At 40.1% G+C, this 26,533-nt stretch overlaps 1 protein-coding gene across 7 annotated transcripts in view; it reads right to left on the bottom strand.

Moving 5' to 3' along the window:
* NR3C2 (nuclear receptor subfamily 3 group C member 2) overlaps window positions 1–26,533 on the bottom strand; it is a 133,633-nt gene that overhangs the window by 33,395 nt on the left and 73,705 nt on the right. For 6 of the 7 annotated variants that reach the window (XM_033160369.1, XM_033160372.1, XM_033160367.1 and 3 more), the window contains one exon: window positions 19,490–19,641. In XM_033160369.1, the coding sequence (XP_033016260.1) occupies window positions 19,490–19,641 (152 nt within the window). The remainder of the gene's footprint in view (window positions 1–19,489; window positions 19,642–26,533) is intronic. The other variant, XM_033160366.1, reaches the window with a different exon arrangement.

Below are 26,533 nucleotides of genomic sequence, written 5' to 3'. Positions count from 1 at the left end.
CAGAATGTAGAGTTTTCAGAGCTAGGGTAATGTTTCCGCATAATGTGCTAATTAAGTAATCTGGACTTTGGGAATATATTACCTAGGACATGGGTAGGCAAACTAAGGCCCGGGGGCTGCATCCGGCCCAATCACCTTCTAAATCCAGCCCACGGATGGTCCAGCAATCAGCGTGTTTTTACATGAGTAGAATGTGTGATTTTATTTAAAATGCATCTCTGGGTTATTTGTGGGGCCTGCCTGGTGTTTTTACATGAGTAGAATGTGTCGTTTTATTTAAAATGCATCTCTGGGTTATTTGTGTGGCATAGGAATTTGTTCATCCCCCCCCCCCAAAAAAAATATAGTCCGGCTCCCCACAAGGTCTGCTGACCCCTGACCTAGGACATACCTAGAATGGGTGGTGAACTTTAAAAAGGGGGATTTATTCTGATGATACCAATGTAGTGAAATGATGCCATGCATACCTGTGTGGTTTTTCATTTGGGCTTTAAGAAAACTCAGCTCCACAGATTGTTCTTCCTAACTTACAGAGGGGTGGAACCAAGGCCAGATTATTTCTTCACATTCATAAGCTTGCTTCATGCTCATAAATAAACATTATTAACAGCCCCTTGGCTACATTAACTTCACATACTTATTTTGGGTCTCATTTCACTTCTGAAACTGGCTGTTTTAATTATTTGCCCAGTGGAATGGAATGAAAATATGCTGTGGAAAATCAATGAGGAAAAGGCGACTGGGGGCAGGGAGGACGCATCTCTTGGAAATCTAGTTCTCAAACAGGCCTTTCTCTGTAGTGGAGGGATCTGCCCCTCTCTGCCTTAGCTCAGTGAAGCAGTCTTTACTGCTGCAGAACAAAAACCATATAATTCAGCAACAGCCTTTCCTTTCGACTCACCCAGCTGCATGTGAAATACAACTTTTCCTGGCAGCTTTCAAGTCAATACCTCACTTACTTAAATCAGTGCTGTTATATCACCGCATGCCTGCAATCTCCTAAGTGGTGAAACATGACTGCTAAATAATATTTCACTTTAACAGTATTAGGTACAATGCAAGCCCATCCTCAGCAAGTGATATGTTTTAAAACATAGACAGACAGGCACACACACAGGCATCATGCCATTTCTCTTTCAATATTAATACTCATCATTTTTTAAACAAATCACAATTGACAACATCTGTTGTTTCAAGCTTTTTTTAAAAAAAAAAATCTCACTTTATTTTACTGGGGGAGGGGAAATAAGTCCATAAACTTTTCCATTTTGTGAGATTTTTAAAAACTGAGCTATACTTTTTGATTTTAAAATGTTCTCTCTTATACAGTGAACAGATTTTTTTTCTTTCAAAGCAGTTGCCAACTGCCCGGCAACAGCAGCCTATGTTTGCACTCACTATTTTAGGCTACATCACATGTCAATTACATAACCTTGTTTTACTGCTCTTGAACTGGTTGGAACAACCCGGGAAACAGATTAGGGCAGTCCCTCGAAATTCTGCAATGCAAATTCAACTACATGCCCAAATTCCTACCACTTAATAAAATATTACACCTATGTTCAGTTTCTCTCCATAACTGGTTACTTATTATTAGAGCAAGCTAAAGCTTGTGATAATTAACTTCCCCAATTCTGTTTAAACCAGTGCATTCTGACTATGCAGTAGCAACAGTAAACTAATAAATAATGGCCTGCATTGCTCAGGTGTATGTACAGTAATTTAATTAATTGTAATTTACAAAAAGTAGATCAAGGGTGTGCCAATAGCTTGCAAAGGTTTTTTTGGGGGGGATTACTGAGTTGCAGCACACAGATTTAAAGGAATCAGAGCCTGCACAGCTGTGTCATGAACAAATGTAAATTTCCAGAGGTCTGTTCAAGAAAAAAGAGGAGAAAGAATGTTTTAAAATCAAGAAAAAATAGCAAGGTGATGTGATTACACACACACACACACACACACACTCAAAAATGTATCTTTGTGTGTATACATGCATGCACACACAACTAATTTTCATACTTCCATAATTTAAAGTCTGTCTCCATGCAATGTATTTTCATTATCAACATTCTCCCTGCACACTGATCATTTTCACTGTGCTAGCATAGGACTCAGTACACCTCAGCACTGAACTCTCAGGTTAAAGGTAAAGGTAAAGGTAAAGGGACCCCTGACCATTAGGTCCAGTCGTGTCCGACTCTGGGGTTGTGGCGCTCATCTCGCTTTAATGGCCGAGGGAGCCCGCGTACAGCTTCCGGGTCATGTGGCCAGCATGACTAAGCTGCTTCTAGCGAACCAGAGCAGCACATGGAAACACCATTTATCTTCCTGCCAGAGCGGTACCTATTTATCTACTTGCACTTTGACATGCTTTCGAACTGTTAGGTGGGCAGGAGCTGGGACCGAGCAATGGGAGCTCACCCCATCGCGGGGATTTAAACCGCCGACCTTCTGATCAGCCGCCCTAGGCTCTGTGGTTTAACCCACAGCGCCACCCGCATCCCAAACTCTCATGTTACAGGTAGTCTAATTCAAGGTTAGCCCATTTATTCTTTTCCCACCTTTGTCACAGTAATAAACACCGCCTTCCATATTCTTTGCTCCATTTCTCTGCTATTGGATTAACCTCTCCTGGAATCACCAGCCATTTGTTTTCCCTCCTGTCCTGAGAAACCATCCTTTTCTAGTGAGATGCCTAGTCTCATGTTCCCATGATGACCTAAGACTGCTGGTTTACCTGCAGGAGGCCCTGATCCTGCCTGGGATACCTGTGCCTCTGCCACCCAGCTTCAGGGTGACAGATTATCATTGTGACCATAGCATTCCTAAACAAGAGCCCATCTGGTATTGTAGAAGGAAATCACATCCATAATCATTAGTTATTTTTTATAAACAAAGGGGAGCATCAGCAGCAATATGGCCATAACCAGAAACAACTTCATGTTGCTAAACAAGCTAAAGAGAAAAATCAAGAGGCCTGAGGACCATAGAGAAAATACATGACACAGTGTACCTGAGGATGATTTCATTGCATATTTTAACCACTGACATTAATGATTAAATATTTTAATGTTTTAACGGGATTGTTTTATGGTGTATTTTATAATGTGCAATTTTTAAAAATCTTTTGTAAATCACTTAAAATACTATTTTGGCATTAAGAGGTAAATTAATTAACCAACCAACAACTACACCTGTTCTGAGTCATCAGAGTACAAGGTTCACAGGGGTAGGCAACCTAGGGCCCGGGGGCCAGATGCAGCCCAATCGCCTTCTCAGTCCAGCCCGCAGATGGTCCGGGAATCAGCGTGTTTTTACATGAGTAGAATGTGTGCTTTTATTTAAAATGCATCTCTGGGTTATTTGTGGGGCATAGGAATTCACTCATTATTTGTTTCAAAATATAGTCTGCACCACCACATGGTCTGAGGGATGGTGGACCGGCCCACGGCTGAAGAAGGTTGCTGACCCCTGGTTCACACCATCCGAGTAAACACGCCAAGCTCCAAAAACCCTCACCCTCATGCAGATCCTCATGCACCTATGTTCACAAGTTAATTCCAGAGTGTGTATACGTATGCAAACTTAATATACTCCCCCCCGCATTAAAACTATGTGGTAATACCCCCCCTTCAGTTCAATCAGCTACTTTGTCAGTCCTTTTAAGGTTATTTTCTTTCTAAAATGGTTGAGCACAATTTACCTAGGGCCTGCACAAGTTTCTGGTGGATTATACCATTTATTTCATCTTTCTTTACTGACCTAGATTGCTTATACTACTTTTTTATCTTCAGTGTTCTTTCTCCTTTTTTTATCCATTATCTCTGCTTCTCTCTTATTCTAACTTTCGCTTTAGTCTGAATATCTCTGCTGTTTCCTCCTTCCATATCATGGCTTCTATTATTTTGCTGACTAAATGGAACTATTCTCAAGTAAGTGGACTGGGAACTACAGCCAAAGTATCTTTATCAACGATGGAGAGATCAGTTGCTCATTACAGTACTTTAATTCCCCGTTTCATAATTTTTTTCTACTCCTCACCTTTCTTTTGAAGCCCATGTTAAAATAACACAATTAAAAGGAGAAAAGCAAATGTTTAAGCAAGGTACAAAAGGAATATGGCTCATTTTCCCAAGTAAATTAGATATTTCATAATAATTAGTATGCACATTGACTTCACGTCTTCAGTCTTCCAACTCTATACCATCTAGAGTTTCCACTTTCATTTTCAGAAACGATCTTCTCCCCAAGATACTATTTCTGCAAATATTCTTTTATAAAAGCGCCATTGTCTAATATTACTACAAAGTAGTCTAATGTGATATTATCTGGCTTCTTTTCTAATTGCATCCCAAGGGCGCTTCAAAAGTGTACACTCACATCATTGGTGTAGCTGTAGCATCTCAACAAAGAGTATTAAGATAGGGAGATGTTTTCCACCTTAGTTCTACGTGTACATACACACAGAGGTACATACACAGGCAGAACAAGAGACCATCAGGCATATTCATTCACTCATTCAATATAATTTATACAGCTGGAGATGACAAGGATTGAACCTGGGACCATCTACATGCAAAGCAGGCGTTCTACCATTGAGCTACACCTCCTCCTATTGATGAAGGGCAGTACAAATGCATAAAACATGCAAATAAATTATAAGGACTGGGAGATATATGCACATTTCCAATATGCCCATCCAGCTCTCTTTCACCATGTTCTAAGCATGAATAAAATGTCCCGGGCAAAGAGGACTAGCTCAATGGGGTTCAATCATCCTTGGCTCAAAACCCTTAGTCCAATAGATCTTTCCTGTTCTTCATTTAGAAAGATGCACCAATCACTTGAACCAAATTCTATTTTGAATTTAGTTATTGCAAGAAAAAAATGACACATAAATTACACCTATCTAAGGTACAGAAACATGCTGATCATTTCTATTCAGTATGGTGGGATTTTATTTCATATAATTTTGTTTTCATAGAGAAAGATATGTAATGAGAGCACCAGGCAAGCCTCCTTGGAGGCAGCGTTCCACAAACAGTGAATCATTACAGAAATGGCCCGTTCTCGTGTTGCCATGCTCCAGACCTCTTGTGGAGCGGGCACATGAAGAAGGGCCTCAGATGAAGAGCACAGGGCCCAGGGCAGGTAATAAGAGGAGGGGCTGTCCTTGAACTGCTTAAGGCTTTACAGGTCAAAACCAGTGCTCTGAATTAGGCCTGGAAGCTAATTGGCGGCCAGTGTAAAAAAAACTCACTTAAATGGATACCTAAGTAATTATGCATATAAGCAAGAAAGTTCAGTACTGTACTTCAGATCTCAGATATGGTTAATATATTGAAACTGACAATACTACACAACCACTTTACACTAATTAACACTCCTGTGTACTTTAGAAGATGTAACATAGTATTATTTATTCCCACTGGGAAGATGTGAAAACCAATGAGAGGCAGTATGCTAGGAAGAAAAAAAAAATCTGTTTCCCTCCATTACATTCAGCAAAAGGAACCAATAACTTAATACGCTTTCATAGGGCCAGCATATGTCGGGCTTTATAGATTCACATATCTTTTATCTTTAGTGGATATTCCTACTTCTTTTCTTCTTTGCTTGCCCCTGCCCTGTTGCCTCTTTCACCTCTCCTCACAGACAAGTTCAAATATGCCTGTGAAGCTCAAAATGCTTGTGCACTTTCAGCTACAAAGATTTTTCCTATATTCCCTTCAAAAGGGAAGCGAAGGAAGAAAGAAAGCAGGCGATACTCTGAGCTAAATGAACAGAACTGCTAGAATAATCTGTACAAATACTGAAGGGGAGGCCATTTATGTTAACTGTGAATGTTTGATAAACAGGATGTGTTAAACTTTAACAAAACAAAATAAGAAATTTTCAATTAAAAGGCATTGCCTCTCCTGCTTTATCTTTCATAGATCATACTGCCCATTCCATTATCAGATTACAACAAACACATGATTGTTCTATATCTCTGTTCTAATATGTATTTGCCCCCTTCTTCCTTCCTTTGCTCCCTCCCTCCTATTTTCTACAATTATGCTGTTACAGTTTTCTCAGCAGGCCTTGTAGATATTTTTCCTTCTTTTGCATGCGTCTTTCAACATGCTCCAAATATTCATTTCCCCTCTGTTTCTTTTGTGTAGATTATGAAACAATTATACTTTAATAGTGCCACTAAAATACTCTGGTAAATCCATCTGTCTGCTGATCTAGTGATTTAAGATGGATGATTTTTTACAGGTTGCCAATAATGTAATAATTGGAGGCACACCAACTATATTGGGGGTTCAAAATGCATATAAAAAAGGAAGCCTTATGGTGAAGGTGACTTTCAAAGCATGTCTCTAACTTTACTTCAAGTCCTAATGAGGCCTAAAAAAGGACTCTGTTTATTTAGGGTAACTTTATCAAGAAGATAAATGCTGGTTTTATCTTGTTCCTTTGGATGGTTCAAGAGATACAGGAAGTTATTTTTGGTGTTTCTAGCATACATTCTTCGGACCATTTAAATTTTAGAAGTCTACTCTGAATTCCAAAATGGGAGGTCTATTTGCAATTCAACAGCAGCTCTATCACGGTGGCCTCAATGTATTTCATAGGCTGCCTCCATAGATACAGGTGCATTGGATGAGCTCCACCGCAATGGGATTTCTTAAATGGATGGAAGAACTTTTGTCGAATCCAAGAATGCACACATAAATGCATCCTGCTTTGAAGAAAACAGGGAGCTTCTTGTGAGTGAACACTGAGTGAGTGGAGAAGGAAGGTTTGAATTCAGCAACATAACTCAGTAGACTTAATGATGAAACTCAACAGAAGCAAAATGGGAAAGCAAAGTGAAGTTTGGTATTCAGGGCTTCATTTCAAGAGTGCTAGATGTTTAACATCATATAGAAAAGGTCACACTCTTTGGACAAGTATATTCAGTAGGACTACCACCCCGAGCTTCCATCTCATCACAATCAGAAGGAGGAGGAAACAACAATTTACTATAGTCTATCTTAGAGTGGTCCAATTTTTCATACCAATTGGACTGCAAGAGTATTTTGACATGGAACCCATAGGCTGCACACTGCCTTGTTGCATGGGGGGCAGGGAGTGAGACCCAAATTTGGCACCCATCCACCCTAGCTCTCATGCTGCTTTCCCAAAGCTGGGTAAGTGAGGCACGGGGCTTTGGAAAGGAGGTGTGAGACTCTGGCACGGTCCAAGAGCCCTCCCATATCCTTCTGAAAGTGAGGAAAGCACTACCTAGCTTTGGGAAGGCAGTAGGAGGACGGGGGGCATGTCAAATGTTGCCGAGGGCCACCAAAAAGGCCTTGAGGGCCGCATGCTGCCCTTGGGCCATGCATTGGATCACCTTGGTCTATCTATTATGAATGCAAAAGAGTAGTCCACTTCATCCGTTTTAACCTTGTTGGAAATAAACATTTCCCATAATCCTAGGAGCACAGGGAAAGGTGAGAGAATATGCCCCAAGCTTGCATATTTGATTTTGTGATTCTACTTGCTCTGCTTAACTGTTCTGATCAGTCTTGATGGAGTGGGATTTGGGATTTGGGTTCATTGTTATTAGTGAAAACTTTTTCAATAAAATGGTTGGGAAAAAATGTTACTAGGTTTAGTTATCTCAAGCGTGTACTATTACAATCCATATCAGACAAAGAGACTCCCGCACGATCACAGCCTTCTTCATTCACTTCAGTGTCACAGAGAGCTCTGTGTGTACAACAGAGGTTGCATGTGGACCCATTTCTGAGAATAAAGTGAATGGAAAGATATTGGTTAAGACACTGGAACTCTCCAGCCCAAGCATGTTACCAGCATTAGAGCCTTGGGGCCTACCAGCTTCTGGGGTCCTGATTCGCAGTTTCGACAAAAAAGTCAGCATCACCAAATCGTTAACTCATGTAAGAACATAAGGAGAACCTTCTGGATGGGGACAGCGACCCACCTAGTCCAGCATCCTGTTCTCACAGTGGCCAAACAGGTGCTCATGGGAAGCCAAGATGCAGGACCCGAGCACAAGAGCACAGTCCCCTCCTTTGGTTTCTAGCAACTGGTATTCTGCAGCCTAAAGTGAAGGGCAACAACACAATCCTCTTTTTAAACATAGGTTTTTAAATATTCCATAAAATCAGGGCCAGATTTAGGTTTGATGAGGCCCTAAGCTGCTGGAGGTAATGGGACCCTTTATATGTCCAGCTGTCCTTTGTCAACAACAAATTGTCACTGTTTTTAGTGTTGAATATATGCTATATGGTAATTTATGGACCTAATAGGTAAGGTATCTAAAGCCATTTGCACATGTTGCCATGCAAACAGTCCATGCAGAATGTAGGCACCCTATATATAGAAATGAGCAAACCAGTGATATTTTAGGGAGCAGGCTAGCAGGCAAGGCCCATTACTTACATCATAAAAGTCTACACAAAACAAAACAAAACACTGTTGCTGTATATAGGTTTCATTTTATTTGGTTTTTATCTTATATTTTGGAAATGTACATCCAGTTTTTTTCCCTTTAAATTTTTTTGGGGCCCCCAAGAGTGTGGGGAGCTATAGCTTGTTTAGCTTATATGTAAATCCGGCAGTGCATAAAATGCATTCTGATTTAAAATATGCTGGTAATCAAGAATTTCTCTTAGTATGGTTGTGAACCAGATAAAATTAGCTCTGTAAAAGGTGTGTTTGAAAATGCCACATGCACTAAATCGAACAGAAATTAGAGCAAATGAATTTAGCGTGCTAAAAAGGTTTTTCCACTTTAGTAAGTAGATTATAATGAAATGTAGTAAAATATTTCATATAACTGATTAGTATGTTCCCACTTATGTACACTCTTGAAGCAGCGTGAGGTTTTCAAAGCTGGAAAGTAGCCAAAACCAACATTGGGGGTGGGGGTGGGGATGAAACACTTTAAAAGGCATAATTTCTGTAGTGGAGTTTTGTAGGGTTTTAAAAAAATAAATAAATCACAGTTTCTAATGCCTATAAAATGAGGAGCCCCAAATCCAGAAAGGTCAGTTGTAGCATATTGCACATACAGAAACAGAATGAAATTGTTTTTCAACAATACTGCACAGGGATGATTACAGTACTTAAAAGTATTCCTGTGCAAATGCATTAAAGCAGGTGAGCAAGGGAAAGTGAGGAATCAGTTCTATTTGCAAATGAAGTCTGTCACTTTCTATCACTTGGAATGCCATTATCCTAAGAAAGAAAGCATGTTTAGCATGTTGTTATTTCTGGGGTGCCACATAAACCTCCAGGGCATGGCTCATATCACTGCAATGCCTTACACAGTTCTGGCGTTAAGTAAATATTAAACAGCAGTACTTGCATATATAATTACTCATCGCCTTTCTGCTGTTTCCATACAAGCAATATATGCTTAGACCACCAGGAAAACAAACCTCAAAGAAAGAAGTGAGCATTTTTACTAAGACTTTTTTCTTCCTTTTAATTCATTTGTCACCATCAGTCCTAGATAATTCCCCCCAACACAGGCATGCTTATCGCAGCTCAAGAGTATGTTTGGTTTCTTAGACTAAATAATAACGTTCTACAGGCTGCTCTTAGTTTTTCTGTTTGCCAAGTATTGTTGAAACAACAGAAGATGCAGGAAATGTATGGAACAACAATCACATTCCAATTCTTTGGCTCCACTCCTTATGCCAACACAAAAACCCCACCGCATCACAAAATTTTTTAATAACGCCCTAAAATACGGTGCCAAACTCAAATCATGCAAAGGCCAGCTAAACAGAGAAATGTAACAACAACAAAAAAACCTGTTTAAAAATATAGCAATTCTCCACTTGCTTGGAAAAGTTCTCGATTTTAAACAATATCTCATTCACAAAGAGTTTATGTCCTTACTTCATTTCATACAAGGCAGTTTCCTAAAATTGTCAATGAAACTAGAGGGTGTTTTTGTTTTGTTTTTTTATAAAAAAAAAAACCAACAACAACCCAGGAACATAAAGAAATATTAGTTATGAAATATCTGTTGCTCTCCTATCTAATAACCAGGGGTACTGAAAGCACTTTAAAAGACAACTTTCAGATTATTTTTTGATTGCCTCAGTACTTCAGATGTTGGAAAATCTCAGCTTTAAGAGATTAATCTTCTTCATGGCAGTAAGGCAACGAGCATTGTTTCAAGGCCTCTCACAGAAATTATTTAAACGGAAGTATCATGTTCTTTGACTAATCTGCTCATTTTGTTGGTGTTTAACTGTTCCATTCACCAAACTTCGTTCCAAATGAAACTGAGACATTCCAAACTGAGACACTGATACTGTAACACAAGTTGATCACACACAAAGAAGTAAAAATACAAAAGAAGTGTAGAAGTAACGATCTCCATAAAAATGTTGCTTCATATCAGGAAATCACACTCACTGACCAATTCCAGCTACAGCTATTGAATCTGGCAGTAGGACTCAATGAATATTGATGTCTAGAACAAGTGCTTGTACTTCAATTAGGTAACGAGTTCATTTATTATTATTATTCGCTATGTAGATGTGACAGAGGTTAACCCACCATAATTAAGATGGCATTTATAGATAGACATATACAAGGCAGAGGGAGGAAAAAGAAGATAAAGTTTGTTCCTAGCAGAGGAAAATCAAGCATAAATGTTGCATAATTTGTGAGCTAATGATTAATATAATGTGAGAGAGATCTCTCTTTCTGGTTTAACAAGAAAGACTGATGACCTCAATTTTCACTATTGCTTGGAAGTGGTCAGTTAACCCTGGTAATGAGTATAATGATTAATGCCTACTATGCAAACACACAGCAGGGGCTCAAAGCCAAACTCCATGTTTCTGACACCTCTAAATGGGCACAAGTTAACTTACAACAATGCATTTAGCCAGGCAATTAACCCTGATTTAGTCTGTCAGTCACGTTTTGTTTAAGTGTGTGTCTCCTGTTAAGGGACAATAGTATTGCCAACTTCTTTAGTTGAAGGCCTCTCGAACCTTTACAAATTGCAGGCAGGCAGATTTTCAACCGCTTTTAAAACAACAACAACAACAAGCAATGAAGCTATTACAGTGGTACCTCAGGTTACATACGCTTCAGGTTACATACGCTTCAGGTTACATACGTTTCAGGTTACATACTCCGCTAACCCAGAAATAACGCTTCAGGTTAAGAACTTTGCTTCAGGATAAGAACAGAAATTGTGCTCTGGCGGCGCAGTGGCAGCGGGAGGCCCCATTAGCTAAAGTGGTGCTTCAGGCTAAGAACAGTTTCAGGTTAAGAACGGACCTCCAGAATGTATTAAGTTCTTAACCCGAGGTACCACTGTAATGCTAAGGAGCCCTGCTAAAAGAAGCAGTAGCTGGTGATACTAATAGAAAGTATTCATATACGATGCTGAAAATAAGTTGTTCCAACTCTGAAAATGCTGAAAATAAGTACAGCAATTTGAAATAATGTGAGGACTTCAACCTACTTAAACACTTGATTAAATTTTGAAATAGTATTATTGTGAAACCCTATATTTGACAAGCAGGACAAGAAAAAGAAGACACCTAGCTTTGAAAAGCACTCCCAGGATAGGATTCTATAATAAGAAAAGAAGATTGGACAAATTCATGGATCAGAAGGCTATATTGTAACTACTAGTCATGATGTAGTCTGAATACCAGATTTTTTTTTCTTAATGGAAATGTAGCTTGTTGATACATCAGTTGCAACATGCATCTGAAAAATATATCTTATTCATTCATTGTGTAGTTTGTAGCCAAGGCTGCTTCCAGCAAAGGATTCATAAGAAGGCTTACATCTAATATAAATATGTGCATATTGTTTCAGAGTATTGTTTAAATACAGAGTATTGTTTAAATACAGAGTAGTGGTAAAACTATTGTGGCATGATAGTCTGAAGTCCAAACCAGCACCAGAAAATAAAACAGGTTAGGCATATAGGAGTGTATAACAATACACAAAACAGCCCCAAGTGCTTCATGTCAAGCAAGCAACAACCATCAATGTGCAGAGGTAAATATATATCGTTAGTAGCATTTTGGGGGAGGTGTGTGTGTGTGTGTGTGTGTGTGTGTGTGTGTGTAGCACCAAGCAAGCCTCTTTAAGAAGAGCGTTCCTCAGCCAAGAGAACACTGTTAAATAAACCCACTCCAGACTTCACTCATCTAGAGGAATTATCTGTCATCAATGTCTCTATCAGCTTCTTAGCCCTCAGTCAGTCCACCACTGCAACCAGGCACTGAACTGCTATATGCAGGCATGATGCTTGGGAGTCCTGGTATAAAGTGAGCCAGTCTCCAGACCTTAATCCCATGGAAAATCTGTGGAGTGAGATGAAGGTTCGAGTAGCTACACATCAGCCTCAAAATCTTACTGACTTGGAGGGGATCTGCAAAGAGGAGTGGGACAAAATACCTCCTGAGATGTGTGCAAACCTGGTGGCCACCTACAAGAAACGGCTGACCTCTGTAATTGCCAACAAGGGTTTTGCCACCAAGTACTAAGTCATCTTTTGCAAAGGGATCAAATACTTATTTCACTCATTATAATGCACATCAATCTGACTTTTGTCTTCTGGGGTTTTCCCTGTTGTTATTCTGTCTCTCACAGCTACAATAAACCTACCATTGAAATTATGGACTGGTCTTTTGTTTGTCAGAGGGCAAATGGGCAAATTTAGCAGGGGATCCAATACTCCCCCCCCCCAACACACTGTAAGTTTTAAATGTTCTTTTAAACACTGGGCAGTGCTCTCAGAATGTTATCCAGCAGCAGGGCAGGGAGACAGCAGTTGCCTGACCTCCCATCAATGGCATCATCAGTGCTCCCAACATTGCATTTGCACTGTGCCAACCATGCCTCCGCCTTGACCCTTGACCTCTCCCTCTCAGTAGGGAGTGATGCCAAGTAAGTGCTGTGGCCTCACCCCACTGGCTACTCTTGCTATCCAGGGATGGGTGGGAGAAATATTAATCTATTAAAAGAAATAAATTAATTAAAGGGACGGGGCTCAGGATAAACTGTAGTCAATCAGAAAGCTTCTGAGCTCTTCCCCACAATTGCACCAGTGAGTGAGCATGCAGGAAGGCTCAGCTTATTTTCTAAATGCACCACCTGAAGTTTTCAAATTATCTTAAAAGGCAGGCCCAGAACTACAATTAATGGGAAAGATTGGGGAAACTAAGAAGATAGGAGAGGAAGTGGAATATAAAAGGAACCGAGGAAGGGAAGTCCGTCAATGACTGTATTTTTTAATGTAATAGAATATGTAACTCTTTTTTCCCTATTGTTTATTACTTTCCATTTTTTCTTCTGTTGAAATGTATCAGAAATGCATTATTATTATTATTTTAAGGCAGGCAGATACATTACAATAGTTGAGTCTCTTTACCGTTCAGGACTACTCTGCTGGCCAACAGTTCACAGATACAATGGTGATGGAAAAGTAGGAATTATTTGCCGCCATCATTGCCACAGAGGAAACCCTATGACAGTTTCTCATGTGTGTTTGACCATGCTAATTTCAAACTGCCCACCAAATGTACTCCGTTTGTTGTCCCAGTCATTGTGTTGCCTACAGCCCTCCAGAAAGCCAGAGAAAAGATATGGGTCTACGTATGATCACCAGGAACTAAGCCAGATATTGGGTCAAATGTTATGCTGTACAAATGCCTTGCCACCATATTGCAGGAGCAATATTTTTGGCAGGCTCCCAAACTGTACCAAATATGTGTTCTACATCCTGCAACATTTAAAAGTTCATTTCCAGCATCAGTTGTACCTTCACATTTCTCTTCCTGTCCCCGTCTGATTGTTCCTCCAGCTTCACAGCTAAATATTCAGTCACTATTTGTAAGAGCTGGGTCTCAGATTGGGTGGTTAGAGTAAGATTGTGTGCATCATTTGCAGTTTTAGAAACACCTGACAGTTGGTCAGATAGCAAATTGAATTTCTTCTCAATTGGAGCTAGGGCGTGCTCTCCAGTCCAGGGCTAGGGCTTGCCTTATTTTATTAATGTACACATCTGCATCTCTGGCCTCCTACATTGTAGCAGCTACTTTCCTGCCTTTGGGGGATTTCATGCTGCTTTAAGCCATGTCAGTGTCTGAGGCCTCCTCTGAAGCCTCAGATAAAGCTCCCTCTAACTAACCTTGCAGGTTTGCTTTTTGGTCCATGTATTCCTTGAATCATCTCCTTGCTGAGGCTATACAAAACTTTTGATTAGATGTCAATAGGATCCACTTTGCTTAGATTTTGTCCCAGGGTGATTGGAGACACAGAATTATGCCGCCATTTAGCTTTCCAACTAGCCATGCCCACCCCTTCCTTCGCATTTCTAACTTGCAAGGTTTTACCATTCTCCATACTAGGGGATACTGTGTCCTCAACAAATTAATTGTGAAAGAGTAAAGCAGTGACCAAGCAATAAATCACATTTCAATTGGTTCTAATAAATCAAGACAAAATGTCACACTCATATTGGGGATAGAGACATTTGTGTGCCTGTAATCAGTGTAAAGGCATATTATTGTAAAATGGCTTCCTCTTATGTTTCAAACTGAATAGCACACAAGTACCGACAAGGTGACCCAGTGGGAAAACAAATATGATATATCCATCCCAATTCCCAAAGCCTGTAAAGTTCCCATCTTTCAGTTTGGCATTTTATGTTTGATTCTGCAGAAATTTCTCCTCACTGCTAGGCTATTCTGTTTTATGATGGCAAGTCTAAGATTATTACTTTCCAACAGTGTGGCTTTCATTAGTTTTTGATTTTACGTGCTAGTGCATACTAAACAATGAGTGCTGTTATTAATTTCTCCCAATAGTATATCATTATAATGACACAATATCAGAGCAAATAAGCACCTATCACTTTCACAATTTCAGCTAGCATTGTTAAGCATAGCATTTGCATGCATTATGCGGTGCACAGGCTAAGAGAAGTGTCTTATTTCTGGATCCATGTGGCAGAGAATGAATGATTGAGTTCTTGGCTTCAGGTATCAAATTACATTTAGGAGAAATGTGAAACTCCCAGACACGGAGATTAATAAAGTTGCCTTTCCTTTTTAAAGATTATGTTCATTCCAAATGCACAGACAAAGATTGTAATTCATTAGTCCCAGGTACGAAAAAAGGAAAAAGAGAAAGAAAATGCACAAGGATCAAGAAGAAGACTCCCATTCCAGCCTAAGATACCTAATGACACCCAGAGTCTAATGAAGATGCTGGGAGGGGGGATAGAGTAGGACCCTGCATTATTTTTCACCGAGACTTATGGTTTTCTAATAATAGAGATCCTAGACTGCTCTGGCCAATCCTACAAATAGCCTTCCCACTTATCCATGTTCACAGCCAAGGTAACTATTAGTGTATAAATCACTGTTTATCTGCAAATAGCCTTTTCAGTGCAAAGTTCAACCCTGTAAGTACACTGAAATGGATCTAGATAATCAGTGCCATCCAAGTCTTGCACAACAACCATCCACTTGAGCACTTTCCAAAAATATTACGTTGGACATTTGGCTGAGAGCTGGAATAGTCCTTTAAGGTGGTTCAGAACTCACCTTCTAGCAAGCAGGTATTTATTACTTCCTGCTCAATATTATGAGCCAGAAGCAGCAACGGTCAAGCAAAAAGATGGCACGCTGCACTCTTCCAAGCACCTTGTTTATGTCCCTAGGCCTCAATAACGGAAATTAATCCCAGTTCACTAGAGACCCATTTAATTGCAACGAAGTGGCATGCAAATTATTAAGGATGCAAATTTCCAAGTGCTTAGCAAATTAAGTCACAGAAGACTCTCAAATGAGCTCTTCGTTGTGTTTTGCTGGATCCACTTCTGTCTTGCATTCCCATCACTGTCTTTTCTCATACATGACTCATATCTGCCTGTAAACCAAGGGGCCAAACCAGCAACACCAAAAGGGAGCTTAGGAGCAGTTATGTCAACTGAGTCATTTCCACATTCCACAAAGCAACCAGGGCTTTGACAGGACCACCAGCCATGCTAATAGAAATACCGGTACTACAAGTGCTCTCATAACTCTCTTTAGGACCCATCAACCTGAGGCTGGATGCAGAGAGAGGAAGACACCGCAAGCCTAAATCTCATTCAAAAGTGATATGGTCATGAAAGGTGAGAAGAAAAACCCCTCACATTCTCTTACCATAGCATGACGTTTAGCACATGTTGGGCCACTGACAACTGGAGGCAGCCCCGTGACCTTATGGCTGCCATGACAATCCTGAACTACCTCTGACAAGTAAGCCTTAACATGGATATTGAAGTCTCCCAGAACATCCATCCTGGAGGTTCTTCCTTCTCATGTCTGAGATCACCACTATCAGATCAGGCAGAGGGAGTGTGCAGAGATGGGTGATACAAGATCTCTAATGTGCCCCAATAGTCTACATTGGAGGGGAGGGACACTCCAAACAAGTGCTCACCCAGATAGAAAACCTAGTGAGAGACAGAGAATTCTAATAGGCAAATTCAACCCCCACCCCACTACAGAACCAAGTCTATGCAAGTGCTGCATCGAAAAACTGGTCTAGCTAATGAACACCAGTAACCCTCGAAAACAAAACACACAAGATAGTATTTTCTGAATTTGAGTAGAAAAATTGATGTCATTAAAAAAAAAATCTACCACCATCCTAAGCAGCTTCTGTTTGTAGCTATCTGTGCCACTGAATCAGCTAAAATGGTAACTCGCTCCTTGGCCCTTTTTAAAATGAAGGGCTTTAATTAGGTAACAGACTAAGCTTATTCCATCTGTACTATGCACCTTTCAAGCTTTCAGTTTCACTGTGCTGTTGCTATGTAGTTCACACAAGTCTGCAGCAACAAGTGAAGAGCAACAACTGAATCCTTTATCACTAACAACTCGTAAATGATCCATTGTAAAATGTCTTGCCTTTAATTAATATCTCTCATAATCGCTCTTTGCCAACTTTATTATGTACAGTATATCGCATTACTGTCCTACGTGTCACCTTACAGAGTAATGTAAGCAAACTATACAGATCTCTGTCTTGAAGAACTTACAATCTAAATTTTGTTAATAAAAGGAATAACTAGGGGAGAAAGGTAGAGTCAACAGGTGAACACAAGCAATCATGACTCCCTTCTCCTGCTGCATCTTTAGCACAATAATTGAATGTGGCTAAAATCTCATTAGAGGAGGACGGATGCTAGAGTTGGAGGAGACAATATCAGAATATTGCTACACGGAGCAGACCCACAATTTATGCGGAGCTTACATTCCAGGGATAGACAAAATCATGTATCGTCAAAACACACTGGGTGCAATGGCAGGTGGGGTTGCCAAAGCCCTCCCCCCCCCAGACACCCTCTTATTTTCTGCCTCGTTTTTAATTTTTTGATTTATTTTGCCAAGCACCTTAAAGCTGAATGGGCACAAGTGTGCATAAGTTGCAGGTCTGCTGTACTTTTTCCTAACAGAAAAGTAAGTTTAAACTCTAGAGGCTAGAGACAGTCAACAGTAGCAAGGTAAAAGGCATAGAGAAAAACACTGAAAAGCAGTAGTCTAGTCACCCTTGTATACATTGCCACCATATGTCTCTCTCTAGCCACTACAGGATGCAGAATCACTTTGAAACTGTGGGTGAATATCTGCTGGCAAATGAGTGGGAGGGCGAATCTGAAAACATACCGATTCTGTGAATCTAATATTTTTGTTAGATTAAGCTCTATTTTCCCTCTTTTTTCTTTCGTTTTTTTCCCCTGGGATGCTTATATTAAATTAATTGTCAATTCCAAAGGTAGCAAAACAAACATGACAAGTAATTGCAAAAGTTTTGAATACAAGATGGACAGAGAGCTATTAATCTGCCTCTTGGCCCCTATACCAATAAGCTCCCACAAAGGAATATACATGCATGCATATAAACACAAATTCAACCCTGAGACATCACCCCAAAGCGTGGTTTGCATCTCTAACCATAATTCTAGAACTCAAACCACAGTATGAGCTTCCAAATATACATCTGAAAACCTCTTCCACATTTCATTATCTCAATGTTCAGCTTCATAAATTCACCCCCGTTTCCATGTGCAGCAGTCACTGCAGAGTGATGGCTGTAAATATGACTTGTCAATTCAGACATCACACCAGTCCATAGCTAACACTGCCCTTGCTTGCAAACCCAAATTGGATTCTTCCATTCTTCTAGCCAACTGCAATTCAGACATTGTGCCAAACTATAGTTAAGCTTGACATCTACATTGAGCCAAAGATACGTTCAGAGGCATAGTTGGAGGTTAGGAGGACAATGTGCCTGCCACTCAAAGCAGCAGCCTGCTTCTCTTTCTCATTTTATCCATATAAGAAACACCTAGTAAAATAAAATATGCTGTCTCACATCATCTAGTAGTGAGTTTCCCCACCCAATTAATTTGAATATTCCAATGAACTTTATAATGCTAAACCTTTCAACAGTGTGTCATCATTAAACACCCTGAGATAGTAACCTCAGGCACACTTACTTTAAGTGAGTCCCATTACATTCAGTGGAACTTGCTTCTTAGTAGGAAGGCAGAGGCACAGAATTCAGTCCATAATAACTCTAGAGGAAAATTAGCTACCCGAAAATCTCTCTGGTTTGCTGAATTGTTCAATTTCCAGTCCTTCACCTTTCAACCTTTATACTGATAGGTACAGCTGAATGGCATGAACAGTCTAATATAGTGCAGGACACAATGCTACAAAAGGGAAGATGTGTTAACTAAGATCAAGAACAAGACAGAAGGGGGGGAGAAATTGCCAGGATAAAGGGACAGGACTGTCAAATGGAGCTAGAGCAAATGAAGTGAAGAAGAGTAGGGGATACAGAATAGTCCAAAAGATTGTTTTCAGAGTGAGAACTAGAGGCAAGTATGTGTTCTTGAAATGCCTTCTTAAAAAACGAATCACTTATTTTCAGGCACTTGAAACCCATGCTTCTTAATGAAAAGTAGATTCCTCCCCAGGCCTAAACATTTCTTTTTTAGAAGGAGAATGCAAATGCTTATCAATCTTAAAAGGGTGGGTTCATGATTGTATAACTATCATGCATAAATTAGCTTTAAGCTACATTTGTTATTATTTATGGATTTCTGAAGAACAGTTGGATGCATCATCTGCCCGACTCTACCCAGAATCCCCCTCCAGCTTATGAAAGGTTTGGACATGTTTATTTGTGGCTACAGAAAAATTCTTTACTTCTTCTAGCAGATGAAACAAATCAGGGTTTAAAATAAAGTTATGGAAATGTGAATTAAAGCTTAGAGGCATACAGCAGACTGCGGCCAGGTGTTTTGTAGATAAAGCTGATGGTGCATACATCTTTTGAATCATTTTAAAGCGATAGTTCTTAAGGTTAAAGGCATTGTGGAACATGCAATGAAAATTCCTTATAATCATATAAGAAAGAATATAAAAGAAGAACCCACATGAGGATTTACCTTCCACGGCTCTTTTGAAAAAGACTTTACAGCTGCCACAGGTGACTACTCCATAATGACACCCAGATGCCTCATCTCCACACACCAAACAGACTTTGGAAGGTCTTGAGGATCCAGACGACACACTTCTCAATGAGGAGCTATGAGGGAGGGAAAATAACAAGTTTGATCAATTCAAGTCATACTTGCCACAAATAATCTCCAATTCATTGTTATGTGTGTTCATTGACTACAAGGGTCATGATTTTAAGGAGCCACAACCCCTTGACATCAGCATTGTTTGTGTTGATAGATTTCACTTGCTCTATGGAAACCACCCATAAACACTCAGTGGCTGTTTTCGAATGTCACAGTAAACTATCGTTATGGATTATCATTAAGGGAACAAACCTAGTCTTTCTCCAGAGCTGCTGTGAGATCAGAAACCTTTGCTTATGATTACTCACGTTTAAGTGTTGCATCTAAACTGTAAATTTTTGGTTAATCTTAACTATAGTTTCTTGAAACAAGTCAGATTCATAAGCCACAGTTTGAAGCTGGCTTGTTTCAATTAAACCGTAGTCAAGATCAATCAGAGATTATTGGGTTCAGATGACATGACAAATCGGTTAAGCAAAAATAAAAGTGAAAATGTCTGAATTCCTCCTCACAGCTACAGAAAGAGCAGGGGAGCAGTGCAGCACAGCAGAATGCTGAGCTCATTCACATCATGATGAACCATTATTTATCAAATGTTCAAGTGCAGTCAGATTGAATGGGTGCCACAAACTTCATCATGATTTTAATTTATTACCTGCCCTTCACCCTAACGCCCAAGGGTGGATTACAACAATTTGAAATACAACTTTAAAATAGTTTTGAAAACTTACAATTTACAAAAACTGCAATCACAAAAAACCCAACTCCTCCTTGGAATCTACCTCCTTTGTCTCCTCAAAATCACCAAGGACATGTATGAAGAAAGCATTTACACTTATTACAGTAGGCTATCCATTAAGAAAAAAACAGCAAAAAACATTTTTTATGAAGACCAAATGCACAGGCATTAAATGTTGAGATTAATGCCAAACCAAACTACATCTGAAGGCAGCCCTATTTAGGGAACTTTTTAAATGTGTGATGTTTTATTGTATTTTTAATATTTTGTTTGGAAGCCACCCAGAGTGGCTGGGGAAACCCAGCCAGATGGGTGGGGTTTAAATAATAAATTATTATTATTATTATATTATTACTATACTCACTTGCCTGGGGGCAAGTCTCTTTGAATTCAATGTAACTTACACCTGAGTAGTTCTTTAAATGAGTGTGCTGAAAAGTTTAAGATCTGCTCAAGTATGTCCATTAGTCACGGCCTGATTAAAAACCTTTAAAGTTGGAACCCACAAAATTTCACTAGAATATTTCTGTCTTCGTATACACATACACCGCTCCAAATAGCATTCAGGTAAATGCAAATTTTGAAGGTTAGATGTATTTTGGTTCACATATTATTTTGGAAACTGCGAGTTTGATGAATTCTGTGTTAAATGTGTACTGAATTGAATTTCTCCTCCATCCCTAGCAGGCAAGTGATTTCTCCACTCTTTCAGCAATCCAAGCCAACGATAGTATAGCAGCCTCCCCACAATTGATGGCAATTGCTTAAAAGCTTCCTGTAAGCACTACTCAGTTCACATACTGGTCCCATCAAGGATGCTGCCCTTCCCTAAATAAAATTAATGTCATTTCCCTGCTGTTCTTTTTCCTGGTAACGCCCCCTTTTCTTGTAATTACGGTAAGTTCTCTACTTTCCATAGCCATTCCCAGAGTCCACTGGCATTGAGGATGCCATAGTACTGATGAATGGGGATGTGTGAGAGTTCATCTTCTTCTGCTGGGTGCATCTTGGACCATAAACGTATTTTTTTTGGCTGGTCTCTGGGGCTAGAGCATAATTTCAGAGCCTGAAGACCTGCCTTAACCACAGGAAGTATTTAATTTCACTACTATGCACATCAGTGTGATGCCATGTTTAAATGCTGCTTATTGTATGTGAAGCCCTCAGCTCCTGTTAATGTCTAGAAACCAGACCTAGAGAAGCATTCAACAAAGTACCGTAGTTCCATTAGTGCAAGGATTTCCATTTGCACAATGGAACATCTCTCCCTGTGAGCCCCCTGCATCCTCCATAAATCTGCACAGGAAGGTTGGGGGAAACACAAGAACAAATTCAGGGGGTGCTTTGGGAGAGGAGGAGGAGAAGTTCTTAGAACGCAACTGTAACATACAACAGAGGCTGTGCACAGTAAATGAGCATTTAAATGTTACGTTTGCCATAGGTAACATTGTGAGAGAAAGGGCTTTTGGTTTACTTCCATTTTGCATTTGAAGTCAGATTTCAGTTTCGTTGATCTTTAAAGCAAAGCAAAATGTCTTTACACAATGCAAATCAGACCTTAAGAAAGAAAACCAATAGCCATGAACTAAATAGCAGTTCATAGGACTAACTGGCTTTTAAATTGTGCCTGAAAAGTTTAGGCACATAATGCAGATGCTGATAAACTGGTACAATATAATTGCTGAATATCTGTCTGTTCATCAAGGCATTTGCAGGTGGACCTGGCTGGTATCTGGCTGATCTACTGTGGATTGTGATGTATTTTATTCTATTTCAAATTTTATTGGAACTGTACTGAATTGATGTGACCTACCTTGGTATTATTAACAAAGGACAGTAAAGTTGCGTGCTTAACAACAACAACAAAACAGTTCAACTTCCATGAATAATTCTGCCAGCCGTGACTCAAATGTACACTGCCAATAATCCTGTAAGACCACACATTTTCCACTTGGGTTTAAGAATGGGTGCACATGCTATTCAAAAACAACAAGCCACAGACCTGCTATTAAGAACAGCCAATCTACAGTGAGCAGTCCCTGAACAGCCATAATATTTAAACCTGCTCACCACATGGATCTCTGCCATTGTGCTGAAAATATTTTGCAAAGATTTGACATAATGGTGCAACTACCAAGCACGTAACTCACAGTAGAGTGTAGTGAATTTCATGTGCTACAGAGGTAATTTAGAGATCATAGGGCGGGGGCGGGGGGGGGGGGTCCACAAGAAACGGGAGATTCAGAATCATATGATAATTTTATATCCATGTCTGTTACTTTTAACCGAGCGTTAGATGTAGCAACCGGAATGCCCAAGGAAAAGACAGTTCTCTAAGGGAAAGAAGGATTGCTTAGCAAAGAGAGAAGGGGCTGAAGCCAAAAGAGCTTCAAGGGAGGAATCTAGGTTAGGATTTAGAAGTGACCATTTTCCTAGCACAGCTGGAGCTCAGGGCTCTTAGCTGATAAAAGGAGATGGAGGAGGAGAAGCAGTTGCAGTAGAAGTGGAGAAATATGCATGGGCGCTGCTCTGTGGCTTTTCCCAGCACCAGGTACTTCTGTTCCTGCTAACCTCAGCCTGCCTTGGTAGACTCTACGGCTGCTCTATATATGTATAGCTTACACGTTGGAGGGGAAGCAATTTTCAAAAGAAAGCTCTGGGGGGTAGTGAGCTTCAAGCACATTTCAGGTAACTGACTTGCTCATTACCCTTGCTAGCTAATGGCTGGTAGTAATTGGCAGCAATATCTGAGACTGAATTCATACATGCCACTTAAAGCACTTTTGAGACTCTCTCCTGCTGTCGGTATGCTGGCATGAAAGTTTTAAATCAATTGATGGCCACGGAAGAAGATGCCCTTTTCCCTTTTAAAGGTTGTGTGTGTGCTCCAGTGTTGGAAGGATGATTGCACATCCGACTATTTTAGGTTTTTAAAAGGGACGGAGGGGACTGTGGGTTCTTGCACAATGGCAAGGCATGGTAGGCCACTGACCCATGCTTTCACCTTAGCAGCTCCTCTGCTTAGCTGCAATCAGACAGGACAAAACTGACAAGACTAATAGCAAGCAAGATGGGCAGATGTTAGCAGCACCTGTAGTTGGGGAACAGAAAACAGGAGTTTCCGGTGGTGGAGAAAAGAGCTGTCCAAAAGTTCAGTGCACATTTACCCTGGCTCTTACACAAACACTCCAGCTATTGCTACTCATCCTTTTCTTAGCTATGGTAGAAGGGCTCAGCTCTAGCTGAACTGGGGGGAAAAGACAACTATTTGATGGCAAGGACTGACATTAGGCAAAAAGAGACAGATGCAGTTTGGGAGCACTTGGGAGGGGCCTTAACTTGCGGGATTTCTGCTGCAGTTCCCTCTAAGTATTTTAGGATGCAGGACTCAGAACTGCTTTGATTCATTATTATATTTTCTCGTTCTTCTAAAAAAAAAAAAATCACATTTCCTACTTTAAAAGAACACGAATGAAGGTCAAGGCTTCAAGGTTGATACTACAGAGCAGTAGTATTTTTTAAAAAGAAAGAAACTGACCAGAGGTCTTCCCTTGCCCTTCAGTGTAAAAACTGGTACTATGAATGAAAAGGAGTTTCTCCAAGAAATCCACCAGCTCAGGAGAGGGAGTGATGGTAAAGACAAGGAGTCAGGAGCACTGGTAATGCAGAAAGATGGGGAGTTACAAACTGTCACCACCACCAAACCATGTCACTGACTATTGTTGAAGGGCAGTATTGGCTAACATCCAGGTAGGAAAATGGGGAGGTGACTTTTCCACCATAAATTCCATAAGTTGAGGCAGGGTGGCATTCAAAGTAGGAAAACGGAAACTGTGAAGAGTGCTAATGTGTCTAAACTGAAGGAGCAGAGTGGTGAATCTTTGAGTGATAATTAAAATGCTATAAACTATACGTGTGATTTTGACATTACTCTGCTTAAAATGCAGCGCCTGTGCTGTGTACTGCATGCCGATTTAATGAGAGGCATGGCTTCCGGGTCCCTTTCTAGCTCTCAAACCCCTGAACCAGGATGAGCTCAACAGTGACCTTTACGTCTTCCTATTTCCCCTTGCACACAACATAAATTCCACAATCTTAAAAGCTCACTAATTTTAACTCTGTCAGCTTTTTATGATGCAAAGTAAAAATATCCCCAGAAGAGTTTTAGATCAAGTTCCAAATTTATTCAGCTATACAAAGACTATTTCATAATTGTGCACAGCTACATAAATGGTATATTATGGTGTCAGGATAATTTGACATTAGAAAGTGGAAGTCTGCAGTCTAAAAATTCTCCAGCTTCAAAATTATGTAACCTTCACATTCATTATGAGAGTGGGAGTTCACATTCATTATGAAAGTGAGAGTTAACAAAAGCACTTAGGGGTGCCATTTAAACTGGGATCCAAACAATTGTTTCAGGTGCACCCGAGGGCTTAAGCATGCCTAGTGGAATTATTATTATTATTATTATTATTATTATTATTATTATTATTATTATTATTATAAAAACACACACACTGTGAATAGGGTCTGGGAACCTTCTACCAATCTAATTTTAAGATCCTACAGAGTTGCAAAAGTGATCTGTCATGTGGCTGTTCTTCAAGAAACTTTAAACCCGAAGCCCCATTGGGCACATGGAGCTACTTGTGTGATTAGATCGCAGCCTGATTCCTTTCTTGTAGGTTAAATACAAGCAGTTGCCTTTGTACTGGTTTATGGCTGCACCAGCTGAGCCAGGAAGAGGTCAAGTAGTTTATCCTAGGCCATGTCACAAATATCAGTGGCTCAGACCAGATTAGGAACTAGGATTGTATTGGCTCTGAGCCTCTTACACGCTTATAACTAAACTGCCTTTTAAATGAATCTGCATTCAGTGCATTAATCCCACACTGGAAATAATGCTCCTCCTCCTGTTTTGCCTCTGCTAATCTGTGAGGCTTACTAGCCCTACTCATTGTGATATTTATACATTCATTACATAACAGCATAACACTGTCTGGCAATTGTTGGATGATGACAATGGCTTATTTAATGTATATGAATGGATAAGCAATGTTATTTTACATTATAGTTGTGCAAGTAAGCAACTAAGGCTGGTTCCTGCTATAATTTATCTGGACCTATATTTGTAACCTGATACAGGGTAGCATTAAATGTGGTTTCATACTTCATTTCAGCAACAAATCTGCAGTTCTGCTCTCACTGGATTTACTAGGTCAAATGAAACTACAGACAAAGGCAGCTGAAGGAGAACCGACAGAGGCACTTTATATCACAATGGAAGCATTTACCTTGATGACAATAACAAAAATACTCTCCCAGCACTCAGTCCCCAAGTAATTTATTTTTTATGATATTTGGAGGACAGAGTTTCCCAATATCAGAACAAAATCAAGCTGTATTGTTAAAGAGAGTAAGCTAAGCTCTGTTTGCTTGGTGTATTGACCAAGGTTTCCAGCAGTTCCAAGGCATAATGCCTTCTTCATAGATGACACCATTTTTAAAATAGAATAATTGATAGTGCCCTTCTTCTGCCATGAGGTACAAAGCAACAACAAAAAAGATGAGGCCAAATGACAGGTCTACACTGGGAACACAACTTCCTATGTCTGCTAACGATTTGAGACACAATCTTCCCTGTTCTCCTGCACAATCCCCACTGAAATGAATGGAAGCATGGCAAGTGCACAGCAAATGAAGGGGAGCAATGCAAGAGCATGCAGGGGCTTACACAAGTGGCTTGAGGAGGAGTAGCTAAGCACTGTGTAACTCCTAGTCCAATTTAGGCACACACAAGGGGCCAGGAACATCTTCAGATGTTGCCATCCACATGTCATGGTTCCATCTCTAGTGCATGCCCTATTGCTTCTGCCCCCAGAATGCCCACATGCTGAAAATCTGCAAAGAAGAAACCTAGAAACCTTCAGCTGAATGTAGTTATCTGGCTTGCACTTTGCAGATATCCATGCTCGATATATTAATGTCAAGACAGGACCTGTCAGGCATACAACCCCAGAGGTGGGCCAGGAGAGTGTGGTTCCACATCCCCTCCACACACATTCAGCTTTACATTTAGGGGAGATATCTACAATACAGGTAGGTCTAGAGAACCTCATAAACACCTCATAAACTGCAGTAATTAATAATAA

The sequence above is a fragment of the Lacerta agilis genome, chromosome 9 (genome assembly GCF_009819535.1).
Source record: "Lacerta agilis isolate rLacAgi1 chromosome 9, rLacAgi1.pri, whole genome shotgun sequence".
NCBI lineage: Eukaryota > Metazoa > Chordata > Lepidosauria > Squamata > Lacertidae > Lacerta > Lacerta agilis.
The sequence above is the reverse complement of the archived record's forward strand: the minus strand, read 5'-3'. Positions and strand labels throughout refer to the sequence as shown.